Source organism: Pelobates fuscus, chromosome 3 (assembly GCF_036172605.1).
Source record: "Pelobates fuscus isolate aPelFus1 chromosome 3, aPelFus1.pri, whole genome shotgun sequence".
Taxonomy (NCBI): Eukaryota; Metazoa; Chordata; class Amphibia; order Anura; family Pelobatidae; genus Pelobates; species Pelobates fuscus.
This window is the reverse complement of record NC_086319.1, coordinates 225,476,211-225,504,166: the sequence shown is the minus strand read 5'-3', so window position 1 is coordinate 225,504,166 and position 27,956 is coordinate 225,476,211. Positions and strand designations below refer to the sequence as shown.

The window sequence follows — 27,956 nt, the reverse complement described above, 5'->3', positions numbered from 1 at the left end:
CGTTGTCCAACTTGAGGAGAACACAACAGTTCGCCCTTCCAGGGGTAAGGCTGCGAATCGCAAAGGCTCCCGCCAGAAGTTCTAGGCAGTTGATGTGTAACGACTTCTCTGCGTCGGACCATCTGCCCCCCGTGGAAATGTCGCCACAACGAGCCCCCCAGCCGTGCAAGCTGGCATCTGATTCTATGATCACGTCCGGAACGGAACCGAAAATCGCCCTTCCGTTCCAGGCTTCCATGTGTGCCAACCACCATACCAGCTCGTCTCTGGATTCCTCGTCCAGACAAATTCGGGATTCGTACGATCGACCCGAACGTAGGTGTGACCCCTTGAGCCGCTGGAGAGCCCGGTAATGCAAGGGGCCAGGGAATATCGCCTGAATGGAGGAGGCCAGCAGACCGATGATCCTTGCCAGCTGCCGGACCGACAAGTCCGAAGCACGAAGAGCTCGACGGAGCTCCTTCTGGATGGCTTTTATCTTGGATTCCGGCAAGTACAGGAACTGCCGTACGGAATCCACCTGAAACCCCAAAAACTCCATAGACTGGGCGGGTTTCAGGACCGACTTGTCCCAGTTGACCAGAAAACCTAGGTTCTGTAAGAGGTTGACCGTCCAGTCTAAATGCAACCTCAGGCATTCCAACGATTGGGACATGATTAGGATGTCGTCCAGGTAAATAATCAGTCGAACCCCTCGGGTACGGAGGAACGACACCACCGGCTTCATTACCTTGGTGAATCACCAAGGGGCCGAGGAGAGACCGAACGGCAGGCATGTAAAACGCCAACGCCGTCCGTGCCAGGTGAAGTGCAAGAAGTCCCTGGACTCCACTGCTATTGGAACTGTGAAGTACGCATCCTTCAGGTCCAATTTGGCCATCCAATCCGACTGTCTCAGAAGGTCTCTGAGACAATGAATGCCTTCCATCTGGAAATGCTGGTAGCGTAGGAAGGCGTTGAGAGGGCGAAGATTTATCACTGGGCGGACACCGCCCCCTTTCTTGGGTACAAGGAAGAGATTGCTCGTAAAGCCTGGAGTGGCGAACGGCAATTCCTCGATGGCGCCCTTCGAGAACATCTCCGCGACTTCCGCGGAGATAATCGCGTCCTGCTCCTGTGGGAGAGACAATTCCCTGGGGGTATACGTTTGAACAGGCAGGGAGACAAAATCTAGTTGGTAACCCTTTACGCATTGCAGAACCCAAGCATCTGAGGTTATAACTGCCCACTTTGTGGAGAACAAGGCCAGCCTCCCCGCCACCCGAACCTGATCGAGAAGGGAAGAAGGGGTACTCACCATAAGGGCGTCTGCCCGAAGACCCACCACGGGGGTATCTGGAGCCCCAGGATCTCCCTCTATCCGGGAAGAAGGGAGGCGTTTTCGGATCCTGGAACCCCCGAGAGGGGAAAAAGGAACCTCTGGAGGCACGGAATGAGCCTCGGAAACCACGGCCGGGTGGACGGTTCCTGCTACGCCCGGCCCCACCGAAAACCTTGGGCGCGAAGACGCGCTTCATATTTGCCTGCGCCTTGTCGATAGCCGTAAAGGTTTTAACATAGGACCCCATGTCCTTCACAAAGGATGTGCCGAACAACATCCCCTCATCGGCTGAGTCAGGCTCAGCTACGGTCATAGCAGCCAGCTTAGGGTCTATTTTCAGAAGAATAGCCTTGCGTCTCTCGGAGGACATAGCCGTGTTGGCATTCCCCACAAGGCAGATAGCTCGCTGGACCCACCCGATGGCCACATCTACATCCAGAACTGAGTCACCATTACGAGCGGCCTCAAGAAGCTCGTACAGCTTAGACAGGGGGCCCAGCGTATCTAGAATTTTATCTTGGCACCCTTTCAGGGAGTGATCAAGACCCTTTTTAGGCTTCCACCCAGACTTATTTAGAAATTGGGCAATTTGAGGGTCAACGTCCGGGGTCTTACAGGCAGCGCCAGGGAGGGAAGGTCGTGGGCATTCGGCACGCAATTTATTGCGGCCTTCTTTGGACAGAGGCGTGCGTATTCTCTTAGCCACATACTGGGCGATATGGTCCGGAGGGACCCATTCAGCAGACCGCGGGTGACGCAGGTCGTCCGGGTCAAACAGGGGGTTACCCTGTGGGTCTAAAAGCCCTTTATTATTATCCCCAGCGGGGTCTGGCACTTTTCCTCGGGGGGCGGCAGAGGACCCAGAAGGGGTTACACCCGTAAGGGGTTGATCCTCGCCTGACTCGTCCTCCACATAGGAGTCATATTCCATAATATCGGAATCATCTTCCACACTCCGGTCGGTATCCGACCCATCATCCAGGGCTCTAGCCCGTTTCCACAATCTAGCCTTTTTAGCCCGGCCAGGGGCTCTTGTGCGCGTGGGGTGCGCGCTATCTGCGACCGCCAGAGGCGTGTCAATCATGGCAGGCAAAGCCTGCATCGAGGAGTGGGAGCCGACATGTCGAGACTTTGCCTTCGCCTTACGGGCACCCGGCACAGTTTGGGCAGGGGAAGGGGACCCCACACCCAGGGGGTTAGGGGCAGTCATGGAAGGCAAAAACACAGAGTGAAGTGACTGGGTAAAGGAGGATGAGACAGCCCCCATAGCGGAGGCAATAGCCTTTTGAAGGGAGGAAGCCATAGTAGCTTCTAATAAGGCCATAGCACCCTCAGGATTATCTATTGGGAAATCCCCAGAGGGGTCAGTAGGCCCATCCTTACTATCCTGCATAATGAGGCACAATAGAAAAATGAAAACACTAGAAATGGGTTGATTAACCCAGTAGAACAGAAATAAGCTAAACCTGATCGTTGGTGTAGCAGGGGGACCCGGAGAAAAAAGGACCGACCGCACGGCAGAACAGGGTGATGCGAATGACCGCCCAAAATGGCCGCCGCACGTGTCAGAGTGCGCTCGCGGACCGGCTCCCGGCGGGGGAAGGGGCGCGTGCACCTACCCGCGCGGGCAGCCCGCGAGAGGGGAAACGAGCACACTCAGCCGCGGTCACAGAGAAGGACCACGCGGCTGAGATAGCGCAGAGAAGCGGCAAACAGGGACGGGAGGAGGGGAAAAACAGCCCGCGGCGGCGGGCAAAGTCCTAGGGGAACCCCCAAATACACCAACGATGTAGGTACCAGAAAATATTAACAATGAATAAAAACAACAATAATAATAATCATAAGTATAATCAGAAACATCAATCACAAGTAAACATCACAAAACAAAATGCAATGAGTAGGAGAGCTCAAGTAAAATACTTAGCTGTCTGAGGAAGCAGCAAAGAAAGAGGGGGATTGTGGGAGACACATGACTTATATAGCTACTTCCTCTGTTATGTGATTGGCTACCTGTTATGCCTGTACAGTTTTTTCTTTCATTTTTTGATAATATTTATATTCCTCTATCTTTGCTGCTGAGGAAATAAAGAAAGAGATATGCATAATAGGAGCCTCCATGTCTTTAATAAAATCTAGGGTTCATTGCTTTCAAAACCTCATTTTGCTATGTTATGCTCTAGTAATTTACTTGCATCTAAAGAACTATATTTATCATCTCCTTTCCAAAGCACTGTTTTATTGTTGAATGTCATACAGTGTTGTGTTTCCAGATGTATATATGCAAAACTGAATCATACCTCTCAAGTGTCCCTATTTAGGTGGGACATTCCCTGTTATGGACCCAAATCCCTCTTTATATCCTAATGTCTCTTTTTTATAGGAGTTGTTGTTCATGTGTCTGTGTATAACAGAGCTCCACGGCAATAAAACTCCAAGTAATGTGTCTTTAAACAATAATAAATGTGTTTAGAAATCAGTCTGGTTGAATAGGATACATTGTTCTTATTCTAAGTTACATTTTAGCTGCATAAATTGTTATTAGTAAGTCGCCAAAAAATTCTCAGAACAGCCCTGCCCCTGGCCACACCACTACTCAACTCCCTAAAATGAAAGTGTCCCTCTTTTTCCAATTTAAATATTGGAATGCATGCTAGATGGGGATATGACTTTCTTTATATTTTGATTCAGTGTTTTCAGAGTGCAATGGGTGCAATGTTTTTTTTTAACAGTCTTTCTTTGGTGTGACATTAATGATGACATTAATTCATTATATTTTAATTTAGTCTTATTGATAATATTTTTTCCGTCATATATTAATGTTTTATTTTGCATAGATCTACTGTATAGCTCCTCCTAAATATTGTATATATTAGGAATAGAAAGCAGGATGTGAGTTGTAGTTTTGCAATGGCCTGGAATTTAGTTTTCGGCCAGCCTGAGTTTCTATGATGTAACTTGTTCTAAGTCATATGTATGTGGGTCCAGGAGTTATAGTAAATCTTTCCATTATTGCTAATTTTGCATCTAGTGCCCCTGGTTTCTTTGTGTTTTTTAACATTACCCAACAGAAAATAATTAAGAACATTAATGTATGTCACTGAAAAAAAATGGAATACTGTAAAATATTATGGGTATGGTTTACAGGAACTGACAACAGAAATGTGTCCATGTTGTCTACCATTTGCATTATGGGTAATTACATTTAAATAACAATTACATTTCTCAATTAAATCCATTACCCTTGGCCACTGGTGTAAATGTTGCAAACCTTAAGTGAATCCAATAAAAATGCAAAGGGAGCATTCAACCTTAGTTGCTTTGTGAAATTGCTTAATAAGTGTAAATTGTATCTTATCAAACTATTCAATGAAGTGCAAAGTTTGTTCTTACATCACCAAACTGGAAGTCATAAAACAAGTGTTGCCTTTTTGATATTTATAGGCCTATGTTTACACTATATGTTTTCATCCCTAGAAAATACATTGTAGAGTGTAATCATGTACTTTGTCTATTATTGGGCCTTATAAAGGAATACATTAAATATTTTTAGTGTGTTAAATGAGCTCCCTTGATGGAGTGAAGGGGGTAATTTCAAGGAGCATTTACACTTAGTACATGGTTTTCTGTATTTTTGGCACAATTCCTAATTTTTCTGTCACACTAGTCTAACCCTTGAATGCTGTGTAAGGTTTGTCTGTTTGAAAACTATATTGAAGTGAGCTTGTTGCATTATGTGACCTCCACGAGAGAGGAGAACACTTTTTTTTTTTAAACAATTAAAAATATGTGTAGACAGAAAACTGGGTGAAAACTAGCACAATTGTAATTTTCGTACTTTGTCCCTTTCTTAATTTTTATTGTTGTTGTCTAATTAAATGAATATAAACTTTAATTTATTCAAAAGATGCTGCAGTAATTATATATATATATATATATATGTATGTATTTTTAAAAAAAAAAAGGATAAAATGATGAAATGTATTTGAGACTTTGCTATGTCCCAAATACACTTGAACTCCAACCAATAGCTCATAAAAACAAACCCATCCAACTATCTATTCCCCCTATCCGTTAGCCATTATTGAAAAGGCTACCATCTCTCTTTGTCAACTTGTCCCTTATGTATCACAGCTATTTTTTTCTTCTTCTACCATCTTGTCCACATTATGCCAGCTTCTACTTTCGCCATTTGATGAGGTAAAATAAACTGGACAAAATGGGATGACTGGATAAAGGCAGAGGCATGGATATAGTGTAGAAGATGGAGTATATACTTCATGAGAGAGACCCACATATTGATTTAAAATAAAATGAGGTGAGATAGATAGGAGTACGGAAAAGGGTTGTGTCTTGAGAAATATAATTATAGGCAAGGAGAGTGATTGGGGAAAGCTTAGAGAAAGGAATGTGCAGGCATGACAGGATGTGGGGTGGAAGGGATAGTTGGGAGCAACAGGAGTGTGTATAGAGGAAGGTATGGATGGGATGATTGGGAAGGTGGTGAGAAAGGTATGGTGGGAATGATAAGAGGTTGGAGGGGTAAGGTGTGAGTGGGAATGATAGAAGTATGGGCGGAGGAAGGAAAGTATAGGAGTTATGAGAGAATGCTGAGAGGAAGCTATTGTGGATATTGATAGGAGAATAGAAGAGGAAAGTAGGTGTGAGGGTGTGGAAAGGATGGTTTAGAATGATAGGAAGTGAGGGGGGGGTGTAAATGATGTTTGGGAGTAAAAGGATTATTGGAATTGAAAAAGTTGATTGGATTTTACATAGTAGAAGGAAAGATGGGTAGGAGATGGAAATGGGTGAGAGAGATAAGATGATAGAAAGAGGAAGGGGTGGGTGGGATTGATAGGAGTATATGGGATATTTATAGTTGTGATGCAGCATCAAGTCAGAGGGAGCAGTGACAGGCAATATATTTTAGACTTACAGTTACTGATTCCAGCGTCATGAGTTACTCGGGCCAGTAGATATGTGACGTCACATGCCCAGTGCCCACTTAAAACTTCACTCACTAAGGGAATTCTGCACAAAAAGCAGTGAAAGGCAGCCCCAAAACACATTGCCTGCTCACGGCACAATGTTAGTGACACAACAACCTTTTTAAATGATGTCGGTGCAACATTGTACCTGCATCAAAGAATGCCTTCCACACCATATATTGCCATAGCTGCACTCAGATCACCATAGAGCAGGGGTTCACAATACATTTTTCCAGTAGAACCCTTTGATATAGTGTATCAACATTGTTGAACCCCCCTCCTCCCCCCGTGTGTGTCAAGGTGTATCTGTGTGTGTATGTATCTGACACACAGATACACACACTCTGGGATAAAGTGGCACACAGATACACACACTCTGGGATATAGTGGCACACAGATACACACACTGACACACAGATACACAAACCTTGACACACAGATACACACACTCTGGGATAAAGTGGCACACAGATACACACACTCTGGGATATAGTGGCACACAGATACACACACTGACACACAGATACACAAACCTTGACACACAGATACACACACTCTGGGATAAAGTGGCACACAGATACACACACTCTGGGATATAGTGGCACACAGATACACACACTGACACACAGATACACAAACCTTGACACACAGATGCACACACCTTGACACACAGTGTCTATCTGTGTGTGTGTGTATGTATATGTGTGTCAAGGTGTGCGTATCTGTGTTTTAAAGTGTGTGTATCTGTATTTGTATGTGCCGTTGTGTGTCTGTGTATGTATCAAGGTGTGTGTATCTGTGTTTGTAGTGTGTATCTGTGTGTGCATATGTATCTGACACACAGATACACACACTGGCACACAGATACACACTGATACACAGGTACACACACCTTGACACACAGTGTGTATCTCTGTGTGTGTTTGTATGTATCTGTGCATCAAAGTATGTGCATCAGTGTTTGTAAGTGCTGGTGTGTGTCAAAGGGTGTATATCTGTGTTTGTATGTGCCAGTGTGTGTATCTGTATGTCAGTGTGTATCTCTGTGTGCGTATGTATCCGACACACAGATACACACACACACTGGCTCATAGTGGCACACAAATACACACACTGAAACACAAATACGCATACTGACAGATACACACACCTTGACACACCGATACACACACACTGGCACATACACATACACACACACACTGGCACATACACACTCTGACAGATACACTGACACACACAGACACTGACACACATATATACACACACACACATTTTTAAATTTGCTGTTTACTTACCTTTTTTTCTGCAGAAGGATCTTAAGTGCTGCTGGCTGAGGTTGGTGTGCTTCTCAGTCCCCGCTGCTCCCTCTCTCCCTCCAGGCGGCGCTCTCTGGCTGGGAGGAAGTGTTGTCACTTCCTCCCAGCTTCCAATACTACAGGAGTCCGGTCGCGGTTTTAGATGACCATGGCATCTTGGGCCGCCCGAAGGGCAAATCGCAGCGGAACCCCAATTTTGTTCTTGCGGAACCCTAGGGAAACGCCATAGAGGATTCACATTGGTGCCCAAGAGAGCCGTAAGGAGAATCAAGTAAAAAAGCTGCATTTAGAACTATTCAGTTCTTAATATACTGTAAATCCCTGAAAGTATGTAAAACAGAGCAACACAGTCTCAAAAAATGTTTTTATAGCATACATTTTGCTATAAGTGGTTTATTTACCAATAAGCAGGCAACCAATGTCCAAAATTTCCCATGTAATGACACCATTGGCATCTTTGTTTGATTACTTACAGCCTTTTCAGTATTTTGTTTTATTAGCTATTTTGTGTTTAAACTCAGTCCTACTATTTGGTTTTATATATAGCATGCTATAATTTACAATTATAATTTTATACAGCTACAGGATAGCTTTAAAGCAATTTGATAATTATATTTAAACAGAAGGAAAATATAAAAGGTAAAAGTAAATGAAATTAGGTAAACCGTACATGTCGTGACTTCCATTGTATGAGAATGGCAGTTATTATAGATGTAATAGTTCCATTTGTATAACATAGCTATACATTGACAGTTATCTTTTGCTGAAAGTAATTAAGTTAAATAAAAGCATTAGAGAAATTGATGTTAAGAAGTATAATTCTTTGGGGAAAAAACTGTGCATGAACACCAATTAGTTTATTCACTTACAGTTAAAGTTATTACCAAGCATTTACTTAAATAGCAATTAATGATCTATAATGATGTAAACGCATTAATGAATAATCCAGTATACTAACTGCACGTAACTTGAAAAATATTGTTCGATATATTTTATCTTCACACATTTACAAATGTGTTTATGAAAGTATTTTTTTTTTGGAAAGCTATGGGAAATCCTGTACAAAGTTAGTGAGAACGTTTATTGAATAGTGCGAACATGGTGCTCATCAGCTCGCTCATTCTTCCTTATATATTAAGGGGGTGGGAAAGCAGTGAGCACTGCAAATGGACAGTACCACAAAATAAATGGGAACTGGGGAAACTGTTAAAATGTGGGACTACTAAACATATATTACTACACATTAACCCTTACAATCCCCTAACACTACCAATTAACCCCCAAAATACCTTAACACACACTAACACTTACCTTAAAATACTTGATACCTAAGGTGTTCCTAGCCGTGCTCCCTGTCTCCTCATTAGCTGGATATTTTTTGATCATTGCTTTGAATGATTAGTTGATACCCCGTGGTAATAAGCTGTCCCTGGAGAGCTAACGGAAGCTCATTACAGGAGCTTACGGCTCTCAGGACCAGAAGGGAAGGGGCAATACAAATCGGGTAAGAAGGTTAATCGGGAGAAATATACTTACACTGAGGGAGTCACCAGGGCACTTTTGGCACTATAACCTTTACAATGTTTTGGGTGCATTTTGTATATCTATTTTCAGCAGGTTTAATGCTCCAGGGGAAAGATGTTTTGAAAAATAAAAGCCGTATTGCTAAGACAAACCCACAAACTTTTGAACTCTAATTTTTATTATTTTATTATTATTATTTTAATTTTATTAGATTTTTTGCTTGCTTTCATTTTGTTATAAAACACAAGTAGGATTATTCGCTGAAATGTGAATTTAAAGTAGATTTCAAACTATAATCCACTTTAGATGAATTGGAAAAATGACAATTAGCAGTCTTTTCAGTTTAGCTCTTTTGGCCCAAAATGTTATATTCATTGAATTCTCCACCGTTGACAATTTAATGCATAACCCTGGTGTTGTGTGCACAAAGAGTATGCTAGTTCATTTACAGCTGGTTAGTAAAGGGAGCTGCAGTGGTAGAATATGTTTTGTTTTCTTTATTTAGTATTATTCCTGAGTATTGCCAAATCCGTTGGTCTGTAATAAATGCCAATGATCTCTAATTAAAGTCAGCCTGTCATGACTCACCTTACCCTCCTATCCAGAGCTATTATGTCCTCAACAGAGGTCCACCGTGCTCTGGCTGCACTTGACCTATTATCTTTATTGATTTGCCTTGCTTGGGGACACTTCCTCAAGCCTCCTCGTGTGGCGCTAGCAGCATTAGCAGCATTAGCTAGTGATTTTACATAGCAATCACAGCATATGCTTTGTGATAGCTATTGAGAGCAGAATGACTGTCTGTGGCTGTGGGAGGTCTCTTCTTCTTTCCCTGTCTCTCAAATTTTTGACTTGGAATCTAAGCTGAGGAATTGTTTGACATGTGGGAGAATGACTTATTTAAAATAGTTTTTTCTCAGAGTTTCTACATTTGCTAGCAATTCGGCTAGCTCGAAGTACATATAGAATTCTATGCTATTTAACAAGGGCATGGCTTATAATTGGCATAACAGGTACTCTATAAGCCACTTTGAAATCCGAGTCCATTCTGCTATAGCCTCATCAGGATAATAACTGTCTGAGGTACAGGAAGTGAGATTCAGTGTCATAGCATTCAGAGTAGTCAAATCTCTTCAGCATTGTGCTACAAGTAAGGGGGAAATACTTTCCTATATAAAGAAAGGCCATGCAAAGTTCATTCACATATATTGGTCTAGTATGGCATGTTAACTTGCGAATGACATTGTTTGCAGCAAGTGTTCATGGTTAAAGTTTAGCTTTTTTAAATCCCCCTTTCGCACTGATAATAAACAAATTTTATTACATGTCTAAGAGAGCATTTTCATGACAATATTTTCTATTAGTGCAATTGGATAAAACATGCGAGAAGCTGGATATTACTTTGTATCCTCTGGTATTTATTGACTCTTAGATATTCTGTTGTGTCAAAAAACACTTCATCTTTATTAAGGTACTGAGAAAGAAAGACAAATTGCAAGTAAATGTTTAAAGTCCCCTCATAAAACCTGGAGGGACAACTTGTGAAACAAACGATTAAGTGTGATCCTTTGCATTCAATTTCAGTTAATGTATCTAAGTGAGTATATGAAAAACTGTATTTCACTGAAAAGCAGTTTTTGTTACGTCGCAATTTCTTCTTGTGTTATTTTCTCTCAGTAAATGAAAAATATGATTTCTTTCAGAGCTTCCCTATGGCTGGGAGAAAATTGATGACCCTATATATGGAACGTACTATGTTGAGTAAGTTTAAATCTGCTTTTTACCTCTCATTCATTGTAAGTTGAAATAAAATTAACTTTGTTTGCAATCACAATAAAATGTCTGTCTCAATGGGATTATGGGTTTAACGCTTTTAGTCACACAGGAGGAGGAACGCATTGTTGAAAGCGTAATATCCACACACATGAAAGTCTTAAATCAGCTCGCTCATTCTTCCTTATATATTAAGGGGGTGGGAAAGCAGTGAGCACTGAAAATGGACAGTACCACAAAATAAATGGGAACTGGGGAAACTGTTAAAATGTGGGAGTTTAAAATGGAACTGTCTGTTCTCTAGAAATTACACCACTGAATAAAACACTACAAATCCCCTATAAGTCAACTTATGTCTTGTTTATCTGTGATTTTCTTTTAAAATGTATACTAAAGATAAAACACACAATATCACAGCCCATTTCAGCCCAGGATGATCAGTGCTGGAATCGGATAAGTGTTAAAACGGTTTTTTTAACCCTTTACATGCTGGGAGAGGGGCTGCAAGATTCAGGGGGTCAGAGGGAACTATAGTATACTGTTATACTCCCCATGTGCAGGTTTTAGGGTGTCATGGAACGTTACAGGGTTAAATACAGTGCTAGCAAATTATTTAATTTGAGGGACCTGCCTGACAACTTACGGCCTGGGTTGCAATTTGAGGGACCTGCCTGACAATTTACGGCCTGGGTTGTCAGGCAGGTCCCTCAAATTGCAATCAATAAAATCACTTAATTATGTAAAAATATGACATAAATATGCACATAGAATTTAAATATAAATACATATTTATATATTTGAAGTCTATGTGTATATTTATGAACTTATTTATGTAATTATGTATATAGAGATATATGTATATATGTATATTTCATATTATTTTTATTTATAAATACATAGATATATATATATATATATAATTTCAGTCTGTGTATTTTGATATTTATATATATATATATATATATATATACATATATATATATATATATATATATATAGATATTATTTTTTTAATTTATTAACTTTATTTTTTTATTTTTAGACTTTTTAAAAAACTTTTTTTCACCAGTAGGGGGGATGCCTGTCAGTTCAGGCAGTCTCCCTGCAGGCAACACTATGGACGCCTATTGCGGCCATGTGACCGCTCTTTTGGAGCGATCACATGGCCCATGAGGTCCTATTTAGCTGCGGGGGAAGAAGGACGATCGCTGGCAGGGGAACGTGGCGATCGGGTAGGTGAATGGGAATGGAGGGAGAGGATGGAAGAGGGAGAGGTAGAGAGTGAGGGAGGGAAGGGGGGAGTTAATATTTATTTATTTATTTTTAAATTATTTTATTCTTCACTGAGTGCCTTGGCCCCTCGAGGCACTCAGCACACAAGCAGAGCATTGGAAGCCTGTCTGATTGCTTCCGATGCTCTGCCTCACTGCCGGACGCCACGTGGAGCAACCAGGAAGTGATCGCTCCAGGGGAACTATCACCTGGCGGCCCGGCAGTGAGCGGGGGTATTGCAGGATGCCTTGACATCGAGGCATCGCTGCAATACCCTCAGAGCGTCTGGAATCGATCATAAATAGCGATCATAAATATGCACATAGCGATCATAAATATGCACATAGCGCTTCCAGTGCTCAAGTGTGCCACGGACGTGCTGGGTACGTCAGCAGTTGTTAATGACCGCTTTTGTCTTACGTACCCTGTACATCCGTGGTCACTAAGGGATTGAAGGGACACTCCAGGCACCAAAACAACTTCATCTAAATTAAGTTGCTATGGTGCCAGGCCCCTGGAGACACTCTTACCTCAATGAGTTAAACTGTTCTCGAACGGTTTAACCCCAAAGTTGCCTCCAGTGGCGATGTTCACTCTCCCCCCAGACAGCATCCGGCTTCTGAGTTTTCAGATTCAGGAAGCACAGAGTGCAGCTGGACAGAGGCGCAGCTGATTCCCTGAGAGCCAATTCACTAAACTGGCTTGGAAAAGGTAAGTTTCTTTCCAAGCCAGTTTAGTGGATGAAGACTCCCTGATTGGCTGAGAGAGTTAGCTGACCGCTCTCAGTCAATCAGTGGCGCCCCTGTCTGGTGGCATTCCACACTTCCTGAATCTGAAAATGCAAAAGCCTGATACCACCTGGGGGCAGTGGACATCACCGCTGGAGGCAACTTTGGGGTTAAACCTTTTAAAAACTGTTTAACCTCTGGAGGTAAAAGTGCCTCCTGGGGCCTCCTGGCACCGTACAACTTAATAGATGAAATTGTTTTGGTGCCTGGAGTATCCCTTTAACACGCTGTATTGAAATGTAGTACATAAACCTGGAGCTGCTGATTCTATTCCCTTTTTATGTTTGCACAGATTTATACAGTATGATGAATCACAGTAGAACTGCATACTATAAGTCTAGTGCTCTGCCATCCCTAATAATTTATAGTATATGTTCTAAGGTGGTTCTAAGACGGCCTAGTGTGCTCACTTTCTGAAACTGCTGACACTCTCACCATAGGATGATTGCTTTCTACTCATATACAGTATATATATATATATATATATATTGTCAAAGGTGACTGGAGAACATATTACCCCTATAGGACATGGTTCTAGAGGGGTACAGCTAGTCATTTTGCATTTATTTTATGTTCCTTAGAATAGTGCGAATTATGATTGATTGTAAAGGTTTAGCAACATTATGTAGTGTGATGTGGTAGAAGAAGTGGTGATCAATCCATACTTTGAAGTTTAAGTTCTGAAGTTAAACCACAAGGTTTGATTTATTAAGTGAACTGGATGCAATGAAGCAGTTAGGGAAAGTGAACTGAGGATAATATCACAAAAAGATCTAAACTGCTTCTGTAGTTTATGAATTCACTACGATACGATTATATCATTCGAAATATATATATTTGATTCTTTCAGTCACATAAACAGAAGAACTCAATTTGAAAATCCAGTGTTAGAAGCAAAAAGGAAGCTTCAGCAGCACAATATGCCCTCTACAGAACTGGGATCCCAGCCAATTCCGGCCCAAGTGTTCCGAGGTACGTCGCAATAGCAACACTACTGCGCTTAATACTTCTAAGGGATTTGAAAAGGCTGATGATCAGAATAATGTAGTATCTTTGTTGGATTATGTTGTGAATTTCTTCTATTTTGACATATTATTTTATACTACAGAGCTAGTATTAGAATTGATGAACACACGCAGACATACACAAACATAAAGCCATTTGTTCACTAAACAGAGAATTATAGCGAATTGAAAAATCTATTTAAACATTTATGCCAAATCCATGATTTTGAAAGAATCTTATGCACAGTTATAGTCACAACATGGCTGTTTTGGCCTACAGTTTGCACTTTTGTTTACAATCCAAATTTTGAGTGTTTAGTTATTAAATCCTAATTACATTGATAATTAGCCTCAGTTATGTAAGGACCAATTCACCTAAACTAATGTAATAAACAGACATTCTCACTGGGACTTTGTCAGGGAATATTCTGGTGGTTTCTCATAAAAAATTAAAGTGGACTGCAGGTTGCTGCAAGCAAAGGCTTAAGTGATAAAGCCAGTCTACAACAACTGTCTCTATCTATATCTGATCAGCAAACAAGCACATACAAGGAGATTACAACCGCATAATGCAGCCAAGAAACAATATCACCATATATCTCTAAGTGAGCAGTATAACACTAATCTGTTACAGATCGACTAATATTTTACACTGCCAAACGATTATATACAAATTCCATTCTAACTGGACGAACTGTGTTCTGTATTCATTTCATTCATATCAAAACCTGATATTTTAGTACTTGTTAAATACAATTCTGTTACAGGCAATGTCAGAATATTTGAAGAATATTTAAATTTTAGATAGATTAGACAGATTAGATAGATAGATAGATAGATAGACAGACAGGTAGATAGATAGATAGATAGATAGATAGATAGATAGAAGGATAGATAGATAGAAGGATAGATAGATAGATAGATAGATAGATAGATAGATAGATAGAAGGATAGATAGAAGGATAGATAGATAGATAGATAGATAGATAGATATAAGGATAGATAGAAGGATAGATAGATAGATAGATAGATAGATAGATAGAAGGATAGATAGAAGGATAGATAGATAGATAGATAGATAGATAGATATAAGGATAGATAGAAGGATAGATAGATAGAAGGATAGATAGATAGAAGGATAGATAGATAGAAGGATATATTAGATAGATAGATAGATAGATAGATAGATGGATAGATGTGGGATGGGTGGAGGAATAACCTTTTTTGACTAATAGATTATCAGTTAAGCATTGTTTTTCTTTCATTTGCAAGAATGTAAAGGAATATCTACCATATACCTATGTGTATATATATCATTTGTGTGTGTTCTTATGCAAAACAGTCCTTAAACGATCATAGATTTTTTAACGGAGAGAACATATATACATTTCCACTGCCAAATCAACTAGTATTTTAATGTTAATAAGTCATGATGTTCTTTAACCCCTTAAGGACACATGACATGTGTGACATGTTATGATTCCCTTATATTCCAGAAGTTTGGTCCTTAAGGGGTTAAGGAAATATATTTTGATTATTATTATTAATTTAATTCCCTTTTTCTTTGTCACATTTTTCTCTGTTGAATTCATCAGAAAAACCTCTCTTCACTCGTGATGCTTCTCAACTGAAAGGAACCTTTCTTAGCACTACTCTTAAAAAAAGTAACATGGGTTTTGGATTTACCATTATTGGGGGAGACGAACCTGATGAATTTCTGCAAGTAAAAAGTGTTATCCCTGATGGACCGGCAGCGCAAGATGGCAAAATGGAGACAGGTAATTCCATAGTATTATACATATATTTCTTAAAATGTTTAGGGTGCTGCTCAATGATTGTTTGATTGCCAATAAATAGTATAGTTAAAAAACATATACCACCGGGGGCGCCACAATCACTCACGTGTGAATATATTTACCATATTGTAGACAAATATAGTCATGTAAAGAGAGAAAAACAGTACAGTATATAGTGAAGTATTTAATTGCACAATGAAAAAAATGATAAAAACAAATATGCACACTCACAAATATAGTGGCACAAAAAGGACATATGTCTTAATTGTGCTGTAAAAGCTTGTCAGCCCCTTCCTGGGCGAAGTACCCCTTTACAAATGGATCCAATTCTCCAGACTCTGGATGGTAGTCAGTCTATCATCCGCTGAACTTCAAGTTCGTGTAAGATCCACGAAAGTCTCATGTGGGGATGCTGGCAGGCTTTAATCGCTCGACGCGTTTCGTCTTGTAGACTTTTTCAAGAGCTGTGTGTTGATATTTCTTCCGGCTTTTTAAATCGCTAAATTCGCGCGGCTTTCATCATTACATGCATGCGCACTTTTTCGTATACGTTACCGCGCATGCGTGTATATCCAGCCTGGAACGCAAATAACTTTATTATTAATTTGTGCCGGGTAACACACTTCCGCATTAGACCACCGGGTCTTACGGATTCGTGTAAGTGCACTTTAGAGAATACATTTACAAGTTAAAAAAACAATTAGTTTATTACAATATATGTTAACCATTTAAAAATACTAGAAATAATTATTCTAATCCATCATTTAAAATCATATTACACAAAAATCCAACATGTTATATTAAACATATGTAATAAAGTTAACCTTTAAAATACACATTCCAAATTAGAAATTTTACAGATTAGAAGTATTAAGCATATCAAAAAAGGGGAAAAGAGACAGTGGTACATTTAGTATAATGTTGTGTATCTATACATATAAAACAATTTATAAAATTAATTTATAAAAATAAAAATATATAACCATTACAAAAATCATATTTTAAAACTCATCTATAATCATAGTTATTTTATTCTTAAGAGGTATGGCAAAGGCACCATCAGATTCTTCTGAAAATCTTCAAAAATAAAAAATAAATTGTTAAAAAGTTCAATGAATTAAAAAAATGAATTAAAAAACTATAAGAATCAATCCATAAAAACTAATAAATCCAGATCTACATGCAATCCTCTTGGAGAAGTGGTTTTAAGTCTATAAATCCACTCTGTTTCTTTCATGGCCAGCGCCTTTTCTATATCACCCCCTCTCCAATGGGGGGTTATAGTGTCTATCCCTATACATCTAAAATCTTGGAAACTAAAATGGGTGCAATTTATACAGTGTCTAGGGACACTGTGCTTTATATTTCCTCTTTTTATCCCATTGAAGTGTTCCAAGATCCTAATATGTAGTTTTCTTATTGTACGACCTACATATTGCATACCACATTTACATTCCAGGAAATAAATTAAATTGTTTGTTTGACAATTTATAAAGTTCTTTATTTTAAAAACTTCTTTAGTGGCAGTACATGCAAATTCTGTTGTTTTCTGTTTCTGGAATCTACATGTACTGCACTGTCCACATTTGAAAAAGCCTTTAGGTTTTTCTTTAAGAAAGTTCTTTCGTGAAGTTGCTGTTTCTTCAGTGGGTTTAATATGAGGTAAAGCGCTGGGGGCTAAAATGGATTTAAAATTCTGAGTTTTTTTATAAATGATCTGAGGTTTACTTGGTAAAATATTTGTTAAAAAGTGATCTTGTTTTAAAATAGGCCAAAACTTTCTGATAGTTTTCTCGACAAGATGTGCCTTATTGTTATATCTAGTTAAAAAGGAAATGCTGTAGTCTTTATTATCTTTCTTATAAACCTTTTTATTTCTTAAGAGTTTCACCCTATCTTTATTTTCTACCTGTTTCTCTGAATCTATCAATAATTTTGGAGGATAATGTCTTTTTTCAAATTTCTTGTTTAGCATTTTAACCTGTTCTTTAAAATCAGTTTTATTAGTACAGTTTCTAAGGAGTCTAGTTTTTTGTCCTTTCGGTATAAGCCGATTGTTAAGCCAATTTGGATGGTGACAGCTAGAGTATTCTATAAAGCTATTGCCATCTGTTGGCTTAAAATATGTTTTGTTACAAACGACTCCTGATGACACAAAAAAGGAAAGGTCTAGAAAATTAATATTTTCAGTGTGAGTTTCAGCTGTGAACCGCAATCCATAAGTATTAATATTAATATATGATAAAAATTCTTCTAAAAGTGGCCTATCTCCCTCCCAAATAATAAGAACATCATCTATATATCTTCTCCAGAGCACCAGGTTCGCACCATATGGGTTATTGTTCCAAATATTTTTAGCTTCCCAATCCGCTACAAATATATTCGCGTAGCTGGGTGCGAACCTGGTGCCCATTGCTGTTCCACAGGTCTGGAGGTAATATGTACCTTCAAACCAAAAAAAATTGTGGAAAAGAATAAAACGAATGATGTTTAAAATCAAAGTGGCCTGTGCTTCATGCATATTTATGTCTTTTTTTTAGAATTTCTCTAATGGCTCTAATGCCTTTTTCATGATCGATCGACATATACAAAGATGCAACGTCTACCGTGGCCCAGATATAATTGTCTTTCCAAGTCAGGCCTTCTACATCTATAATAATTTGATTAGAGTCCTTAATATATGAACGAGCCATTGGGACATATTTTTGTAAAAAATGGTCTACGTACTCTGAGACGTTACTAGTCAAAGAGCCAATGCCACTGGTTATTGGCCTACCAGGGGGGTTATTAAGTCACTTATGAATTTTGGGTAAATAGTAAAATATGGCCATTTTTGGAGATTTAATAAAAAGGTATTCTAACTCATCTTTTGTAATAATATTTTTATTTTGACCTTCCATATTGTCTACAATATGGTACATATATTCACACGTGAGTGATTGTGGCGCCCCCGGTGTTATATGTTTTTTAATTATACTATTTATTGGCTTGTATTGTTATTGGGACTGGGAGTGATCCCTAATTTGGAGTGGCCAGTCTGCACTGTATTTTGCACTTTTTCCCACTTACTGCCCCTTTTCTAGATTGTTTGATTATTAGCATGATCAGTTTATGTCTGATTAAAATGTCTAATGATATAAATATATGGGAGACATTGAACATTCTATTTTCTGTCTTCCCATGTATGCAGATGCAATCTCTTACAAATTAGATATTGTCGAGCACATTACTTGGTTTAAGTGAACTCAGCCTTACATAAACAAGCAAACAAATGAGTCATGTAAGAATAATGAACTATTTAGATTTTGCTTTCTTTCTATTTATGCACGTAACCATAAATAATAGCAGTAAGGCAATTGCCGGTGGCAATAAGGCAAGACATAGTATTTTTTCCCAAATCGCAAATAAACAGTCACCGTCCTAAATTCAGTGCAACTGGCATACAAACATTTTTTTTATTCCGTCTACCTCAAGGGTGTGTTCACAATAGTTTATCTTGTACAATAAATTTACCTTTATTATTAGCATTTATGCAGAGCCAATGTATTCTGCAGTGCCCTACAATTATAGAAACATATGAAGAATACTCTGCTCAAACGAGTTTACAAGCTATGATCATTCATTGTCACTTGTCTAGGGTCTAGCCTTTCACAGATTCATTGTTTTAGCTGTGTTTACTGCATTGCTTGCAACATGTGAAGCATAACATTTTCATGGAAATGTTCTTCCTCTGTAAAAAATACTCCAACAGTGCTTTTATTGAGTGACAAGTATGGGGTGTTTGGCTTTTTTGTGAACATGCTGGTTAAAAATACAACTTGCCTAGAGGATTTACCAGTACACACTATATTGTAACAAACTAAAACTAAACAAAAAAAAAAGAAATTGATCAAACTGTCACTATAGTTTAGTTAAAATAGCTGTTTTATGGTGCTTGATAGTTAGTGTACCCCCTTAATTAACTTTTTTTTTTTTTTTTTTTTAAATGAATATTTTTTTTACCAAGATGTCCTTCCAGCAACAGCTGCAACATAGCTTTGTGGCCACAGTTTTTCTTTTAATTGTTTCCTGTTTTGTAATATTGGTTTTGTCTTAATAATTTGTTGTCAGATCTATATTTGTTTTAAGTGGCAGAATATGTTTTTGCTGAAATAGCATTAGCCTCAGTGAATCTGCATTTTTATTTCAGTAAATTCAAGTTACAAGTAGTTGCTCCTGTCAGTGTCCTGACCCCTCTAAGAATGGAGTAAAAAGGTTTTAAATGTACCTTTACTCCATCGCCGTGCTGGACTCTCGTTGGTTGGCCCCGCCTCCATGGCTGAGATTATCAATCTTGATGATTTTAGCCAATACAATGCTTTCCCATATGAAAATTGCTTTGCTTTACCTGAGAAAAGGGTGAATGTTCACAGATAAAAGATCTAGGTAGAATACTTTAAAAAATGTTGCCTTTTCTGATAAAGTGATGTTCCACAAACAATTTTTGGACTGTCCTGAGGGAAGACAAGACGTAGAAGCATCTTTATATGCTTCACCATGTAAGCCCCAAGTAGAAGACCTTTTGCAGCAATCAAATAAAAAGGCAGGTTATACTTTTATTTAGCAAAATGTTAGCCTGTGGTTGACACCACAGCTACCTAAAAAAGGCAGCTACTGAAATTACGCAATGCTAGTAAACTTTCATATGTGATTCTGTTTTCTGATTAGCAAAATGATTTCAACTAATGGAAACTGGCTATATTACAGTACTCACAAATGTCAGTTGTACTCTTAGAAGGAAAACAAGTAAAATCACTTACATGCCTAGGAGCTTCCACGGATCAAGGTTTACTCTTGCAATTGGGAGAGAAACGACACTGAGGATAACTGACTTGCCACTTCTGGAAGTGAAAAACCCCATAATAAAGCAAAAGGGGGCAAGCCAAATGAGTATTTGTGATATGCCCATTAAAAAAAGAAAAGAACCGCTTTAAATACTGGATTCCAATATAATAGTGTTGTATTAAGACACCTGTAGGACGCATCAAAGTAGTTTTGACTGTTAACTATATTCATTTTATTGCATTACCTTTTCATGAAAGGTACTCTTAATTGTTTGCTGAAATATAGTTGTTGGTTTTTTTTTTAGATTCCACAAGCTAGAGCCAAATGAACAAATTCTGTATTCACTAGTGGAAATGTATTAAGTAGCAAAAACAGATCACCGCCATAACTATACAGATTCCACAACCATGCGCTAAATGATCTATGTGTCAAGGAAAATGTATATGGTGCACATAAGAAGGCTCATATTAGATTAAATAGCGTCAAAATAATGTGAAATAAAACATGTAACAAGAGAAACATTAAATGTAAACATGCAAAGAGACTACAAGGGCTATTGACTAAAATGAGCTCTTTTGCACTTGCTATTTAACACCATGTTAAGCCTTCTGCATTCTCAATATGCCTCTTCCTTATGAGTTAATTTCTAATATAGAGCATAAGAACTATCGGTCAAAGTGCAAAACTCTGACCAGTAGTAAAAAAGGGGTTACAGGGGTAGTATAGGGCTTAACCCTGAATATATGACTATCAAAGCGGAGGGAGTGAGAAGAGTCCCCCGTAAAAACGGGGTCCTTAGTCTCACTACCGCTACCCCCAGTCTTAGTATCAAAACAATAAGAGCAACGAAAATAACAAAAACTTTAATAGAACAACTTTAAGGAAAAAATATAATATCAAAAAACACACCACCTATTAAATCACCCCACTCAGTGAGGGTTAAAAACAAGATAATACGATGCGACTGTAAATGTAGACTGGCGAACCAGTGTGGCTGGGTACCTATTGGAATGCAAGTAGCAACAGTAATCACAAAAAGTACTGGTGTATCAAGTTTCTAGACACAATATAGTTTGTAAAGATACATAATTGCTAAACTAGCTTCCCTTGGAACCTCAGCCTACCTGTCACTGATTAATGCCAGGACACAGCACCAAAGCCGGGGGATTCCCCCAATTGCAGTGTTCCTAGGAACAGTTGATATCTAGTTAAATCTGTATAATAGCTTCCGAGAATCCTAAGGTGTACTTAAGTTTAGTCCAATATCAAAAGTGCCTGGTAAATCCAGTGCACCAAAAGGAAGTAAATCGAAAGGAAAGTAAGATCAAACAGTATATACAGAGAAAACAAAGTAATGAAAGGGACTGAGTCTAAACAGAGTTTTGCAAATAATACAATTACCATTGCTGCTCCTAACTCAGAATAATCCCTCTAGTCTGTACCTAGGGCTGTGAGGTTTTCCCTCAAGTTGTCAAAGCAGTCAGCATCGAAAGTATATCAGTGTGTCCAATCATGTGGAACAAACTGCCCAACGCGCGTTTCGGCGGTCTCACCGCCTTTCTCAAGGGCAAATAGTGGTACATAATGAGCCTCCCTTTACCTTGTTTATATACCCAACCATCTACTAATCCAGTAGAAGGTGGGGTTTCAAATTGCCCGCCAGCCGCATCCAATAATTACCGCTGGTGGTGTTGTGCGCATGTCCCTTTCCCCGGCGCATGCGCGGGAACTTCTCCCCCTTCATGGGTACAGAGCCTCCACCCGCGCATGCGTCAGAACTTAGTCTTCGGGCCAGGCAGAATATCCGCTTGTGGACATGCGTATGTCGGATACTAGATAGCGGCGCATGCGCACAGAGTATGTATGTGTCAGTCTGTTCGCGCATGCGCCAAAAACTCAGAATTGGGCGATACGCTCACGGCAGTATGCCGTCAAGTATTGGCGCATGCGTGCGAACTTAGTGTTTATGAGTATTTATTCTTGCGCATGCGTCTGGACTTAGTTACCAACTCAGGCAGTCCACCTGGTAAGGATGGTAAAAGTAGTGGATGATAGATCGGCTCTGCTACTGGGCAGCTGTGGTTAATCTCTATCGTGATACGATAGGGATTTACACGTCTCAACCCACATCCCCAAAGTTCTTTAGAAAAGGGGGGAAGGGTGGATGTTGTAAGGTGGCTAGTAAGCCCGAGTATCATAACGTTCGATATCTAGTGGGGGCAAACACTTAAGAGAGGCATAATTCGTAATAAGTTACATATTATGTATCAATAGGAGAAAAGAAAATTAAAGGTCCATTAAAATGTTATGAACTAAGTTGATTATACATAATGAAGGAGTGGTAATAAAACAAGAAAGGCATGGTTCAAAAAATAAACAAATAAACAAAAAAAGCATCATAAAAATGTTATAGACAAGTCAGATGAATGGGGCAAAAGAGAAACCCTCATTTAGACCTCTCGGTTGGAGTGTTTTTAACTGATAAATCCATTTGGATTCTCTCTGTCTTAGGATTCTGTCAAAATCACCACGTCTTTGGTTCCTTTTCACTAATTCAAGGCCGCAGAATCTGAGGTTATTAGAGTCACCGTGATGGTGTTCCTTTAAATGTCTAGATATTGGTGTATCTAAACGGTTCCTCGGAGACCTTATATGCTCCATAATTCTCGCTTTGAAGGCCCTGAAGGTCTTGCCTACATATTTCTGTCCGCAGGCACAGGATAAAAGATATACAAGTCCCTTGGTGTTACAATTAAAGAAATCTTTTATCTTTACGGTATTTTCACCTGTGCTATCAGTTACGGTCTTTGAGCCTTTGGAGATGTATCGACAGGCGACACATCTACCGCAGCTGTATGAGCCACAGGGTGGGGTACCTAGCCAGGTGGCTCTTGGTTGTATTGGGGTAGAGAAGTGACTTGGTACCAGCAAGTCTCGGATGTTACGTCCCCGTCTAGCCGTAATATCAATGTGAGGGCCAAGGACCTGTTTGAGATGGGTGTCATTCAGCAGTAATGGCCAAAATCTGTCCAGTGACTTCCTAACCTCAGGCCAGCCAGCATCATAGGTCGCGATCATGCGTATTTTGTCAGTTTCCCTATCAACCTTGTCAGGTTGGTCACTCAGGAGTGCACTCCTCTGGGTCCCTAATGCCCTTTTATACGCCAGCTTTAAGCAGCGGTTCGGATAGCCCTTAGCCTTAAAGTGGGCTCTAAGTTGTTGTGCTTTGAGTTTAAAATCTGCAATATCGCTGCAATTCCTGCGGAGACGGAGAAATTGACCCGTAGGGATACCAGCCTTCAATGGTCTTGGATGATGACTACTCCAATGGAGAAGCGAGTTTGTAGCAGTTGGTTTTTTGTACAGTGTGGATTGAAATGTACCACCCTCATCCATGGTGTTGGTCACGTCTAAAAAGTTAATGGAGCGTCCCCCAAATTCGAATGTGAAGCGGAGGTTCTCTTCATTGTGGTTAAGAAGAGTGACCAAGTCAGAGAATTCCTGAGGGGTGCCCTGCCAGACAATTAGAACGTCGTCAATGTAGCGACCCCACCATAATATCTTGGGCAAGTACTCTGCCAAATTTTCTAAGGTGGATATCCAGTGTTCCCACCAGCCCAGGTGGAGGTTCGCGTATGATGGAGCACACGCTGTGCCCATGGCAGTACCTCTCACCTGGTGGTAGAACTTGGAATTAAACAAAAAATAGTTGTGTGACAGAATAAAGCCCAATAAACGTAAAACAAAAGTGGTATGGGGATCATCCCTAGGTGGTCTCTCATTAAGGTAGAATCCTACATGTTCAATCCCCCTCACGTGGGGAATGGAAGAATAGAGGGATTCAACGTCCAAGCTACAAAGACTCGCTGTAGAAGGAAATTTGAGCTCTGAAAGTTTATTTAGGGCTTGTTTCGTATCCCTAATATACGAAGGGAGGGCCTCGACAAAAGGTCTCAGGATTTTATCTACATACAGACTGCCGTTCTGTGTGAGATTATCTACCCCCGAAACGATTGGGCGTCCGGGGGGGTTCTCCCTGTTTTTGTGAACTTTAGGCAGGCAGTAGAAGGTTAGCAACCTTTTTAGACGTGACCATCACCATGGATGAGGGTGGTACATTTCAATCCACACTGTACAAAAAACCAACTGCTACAAACTCGCTTCTCCATTGGAGTAGTCATCATCCAAGACCATTGAAGGCTGGTATCCCTACGGGTCAATATCTCCGTCTCCGCAGGAATTGCAGCGATATTGCAGATTTTAAACTCAAAGCACAACAACTTAGAGCCCACTTTAAGGCTAAGGGCTATCCGAACCGCTGCTTAAAGCTGGCGTATAAAAGGGCATTAGGGACCCAGAGGAGTGCACTCCTGAGTGACCAACCTGACAAGGTTGATAGGGAAACTGACAAAATACGCATGATCGCGACCTATGATGCTGGCTGGCCTGAGGTTAGGAAGTCACTGGACAGATTTTGGCCGTTACTGCTGAATGACACCCATCTCAAACAGGTCCTTGGCCCTCACATTGATATTACGGCTAGACGGGGACGTAACATCCGAGACTTGCTGGTACCAAGTCACTTCTCTACCCCAATACAACCAAGAGCCACCTGGCTAGGTACCCCACCCTGTGGCTCATACAGCTGCGGTAGATGTGTCGCCTGTCGATACATCTCCAAAGGCTCAAAGACCGTAACTGATAGCACAGGTGAAAATACCGTAAAGATAAAAGATTTCTTTAATTGTAACACCAAGGGACTTGTATATCTTTTATCCTGTGCCTGCGGACAGAAATATGTAGGCAAGACCTTCAGGGCCTTCAAAGCGAGAATTATGGAGCATATAAGGTCTCCGAGGAACCGTTTAGATACACCAATATCTAGACATTTAAAGGAACACCATCACGGTGACTCTAATAACCTCAGATTCTGCGGCCTTGAATTAGTGAAAAGGAACCAAAGACGTGGTGATTTTGACAGAATCCTAAGACAGAGAGAATCCAAATGGATTTATCAGTTAAAAACACTCCAACCGAGAGGTCTAAATGAGGGTTTCTCTTTTGCCCCATTCATCTGACTTGTCTATAACATTTTTATGATGCTTTTTTTGTTTATTTGTTTATTTTTTGAACCATGCCTTTCTTGTTTTATTACCACTCCTTCATTATGTATAATCAACTTAGTTCATAACATTTTAATGGACCTTTAATTTTCTTTTCTCCTATTGATACATAATATGTCACTTATTACGAATTATGCCTCTCTTAAGTGTTTGCCCCCACTAGATATCGAACGTTATGATACTCGGGCTTACTAGCCACCTTACAACATCCACCCTTCCCCCCTTTTCTAAAGAACTTTGGGGATGTGGGTTGAGACGTGTAAACCCCTATCGTATCACGATAGAGATTAACCACAGCTGCCCAGTAGCAGAGCCGATCTATCATCCACTACTTTTACCATCCTTACCAGGTGGACTGCCTGAGTTGGTAACTAAGTCCAGACGCATGCGCAAGAATAAATACTCATAAACACTAAGTTCGCACGCATGCGCCAATACTTGACGGCATACTGCCGTGAGCGTATCGCCCAATTCTGAGTTTTTGGCGCATGCGTGAACAGACTGACACATACATACTCTGTGCGCATGCGCCGCTATCTAGTATCCGACATACGCATGTCCACAAGCGGATATTCTGCCTGGCCCGAAGACTAAGTTCTGACGCATGCGCGGGTGGAGGCTCTGTACCCATGAAGGGGGAGAAGTTCCCGCGCATGCGCCGGGGAAAGGGACATGCGCACAACACCACCAGCGGTAATTATTGGATGCGGCTGGCGGGCAATTTGAAACCCCACCTTCTACTGGATTAGTAGATGGTTGGGTATATAAACAAGGTAAAGGGAGGCTCATTATGTACCACTATTTGCCCTTGAGAAAGGCGGTGAGACCGCCGAAACGCGCGTTGGGCAGTTTGTTCCACATGATTGGACACACTGATATACTTTCGATGCTGACTGCTTTGACAACTTGAGGGAAAACCTCACAGCCCTAGGTACAGACTAGAGGGATTATTCTGAGTTAGGAGCAGCAATGGTAATTGTATTATTTGCAAAACTCTGTTTAGACTCAGTCCCTTTCATTACTTTGTTTTCTCTGTATATACTGTTTGATCTTACTTTCCTTTCGATTTACTTCCTTTTGGTGCACTGGATTTACCAGGCACTTTTGATATTGGACTAAACTTAAGTACACCTTAGGATTCTCGGAAGCTATTATACAGATTTAACTAGATATCAACTGTTCCTAGGAACACTGCAATTGGGGGAATCCCCCGGCTTTGGTGCTGTGTCCTGGCATTAATCAGTGACAGGTAGGCTGAGGTTCCAAGGGAAGCTAGTTTAGCAATTATGTATCTTTACAAACTATATTGTGTCTAGAAACTTGATACACCAGTACTTTTTGTGATTACTGTTGCTACTTGCATTCCAATAGGTACCCAGCCACACTGGTTCGCCAGTCTACATTTACAGTCGCATCGTATTATCTTGTTTTTAACCCTCACTGAGTGGGGTGATTTAATAGGTGGTGTGTTTTTTGATATTATATTTTTTCCTTAAAGTTGTTCTATTAAAGTTTTTGTTATTTTCGTTGCTCTTATTGTTTTGATACTAAGACTGGGGGTAGCGGTAGTGAGACTAAGGACCCCGTTTTTACGGGGGACTCTTCTCACTCCCTCCGCTTTAATTTCTAATATAGTTACATATTGATGGAGGCAAAACTGGAGCAATTTGGAAAAAGTGCCATAGAAATCAGTTAAATCTTATAAATATAGAATGTTTCCAGAATGTATGGAGTAATATCCCAATAGACTAGTCCAGCTTATTGTTAGGTAAATCATTTGGAAGCCAGAAACAACTGGATAGTGGTGGGTTTTTGTATTGGACCACTGAATAACATTTAGCATTGAACTCGGTACATGAACTTGCACCCTCCAAATTCAATATCCAAGTTACTGCTAATGTCAGCTTCTTTGAAACGCTAAGAGGAATAGTTTAAAAAGTGGAAATTGACAGAAATTCAAAGCGAATGCAAAGTGAATTTCAAATTTAAGGTAAAAGTAGCCAAGCTGTAAGCATTGCTGACATAAAGGATTTTTCCAGTTCAGCGGTTTTGGCTTTAAATTTGGATTCCAGTTTGAATTCACTTTGAATTCCTGGTATTTCTCACTTTAGGAAATAATTGGTAAAGCTGTTAAACCTGTTAATTTTAGAAAAAAAACATAGATTAGTAAAATATGTGAGATGACAATTGTGAAGCAGCTACAAATTTTCCTCAGTGTCCCGAAATTTAC

At 39.9% G+C, this 27,956-nt stretch overlaps 1 protein-coding gene across 6 annotated transcripts in view; it reads left to right on the top strand.

The window, feature by feature from the left end:
* MAGI2 (membrane associated guanylate kinase, WW and PDZ domain containing 2) overlaps positions 1 to 27,956 on the top strand; it is a 1,040,513-nt gene that overhangs the window by 825,805 nt on the left and 186,752 nt on the right. For all 6 annotated transcript variants that reach the window (XM_063448170.1, XM_063448171.1, XM_063448169.1 and 3 more), the window contains 3 exons: positions 10,850 to 10,907; positions 13,830 to 13,951; positions 15,579 to 15,761. In XM_063448170.1, coding sequence (XP_063304240.1) covers positions 10,850 to 10,907; positions 13,830 to 13,951; positions 15,579 to 15,761 — 363 coding nt within the window. The remainder of the gene's footprint in view (positions 1 to 10,849; positions 10,908 to 13,829; positions 13,952 to 15,578; positions 15,762 to 27,956) is intronic.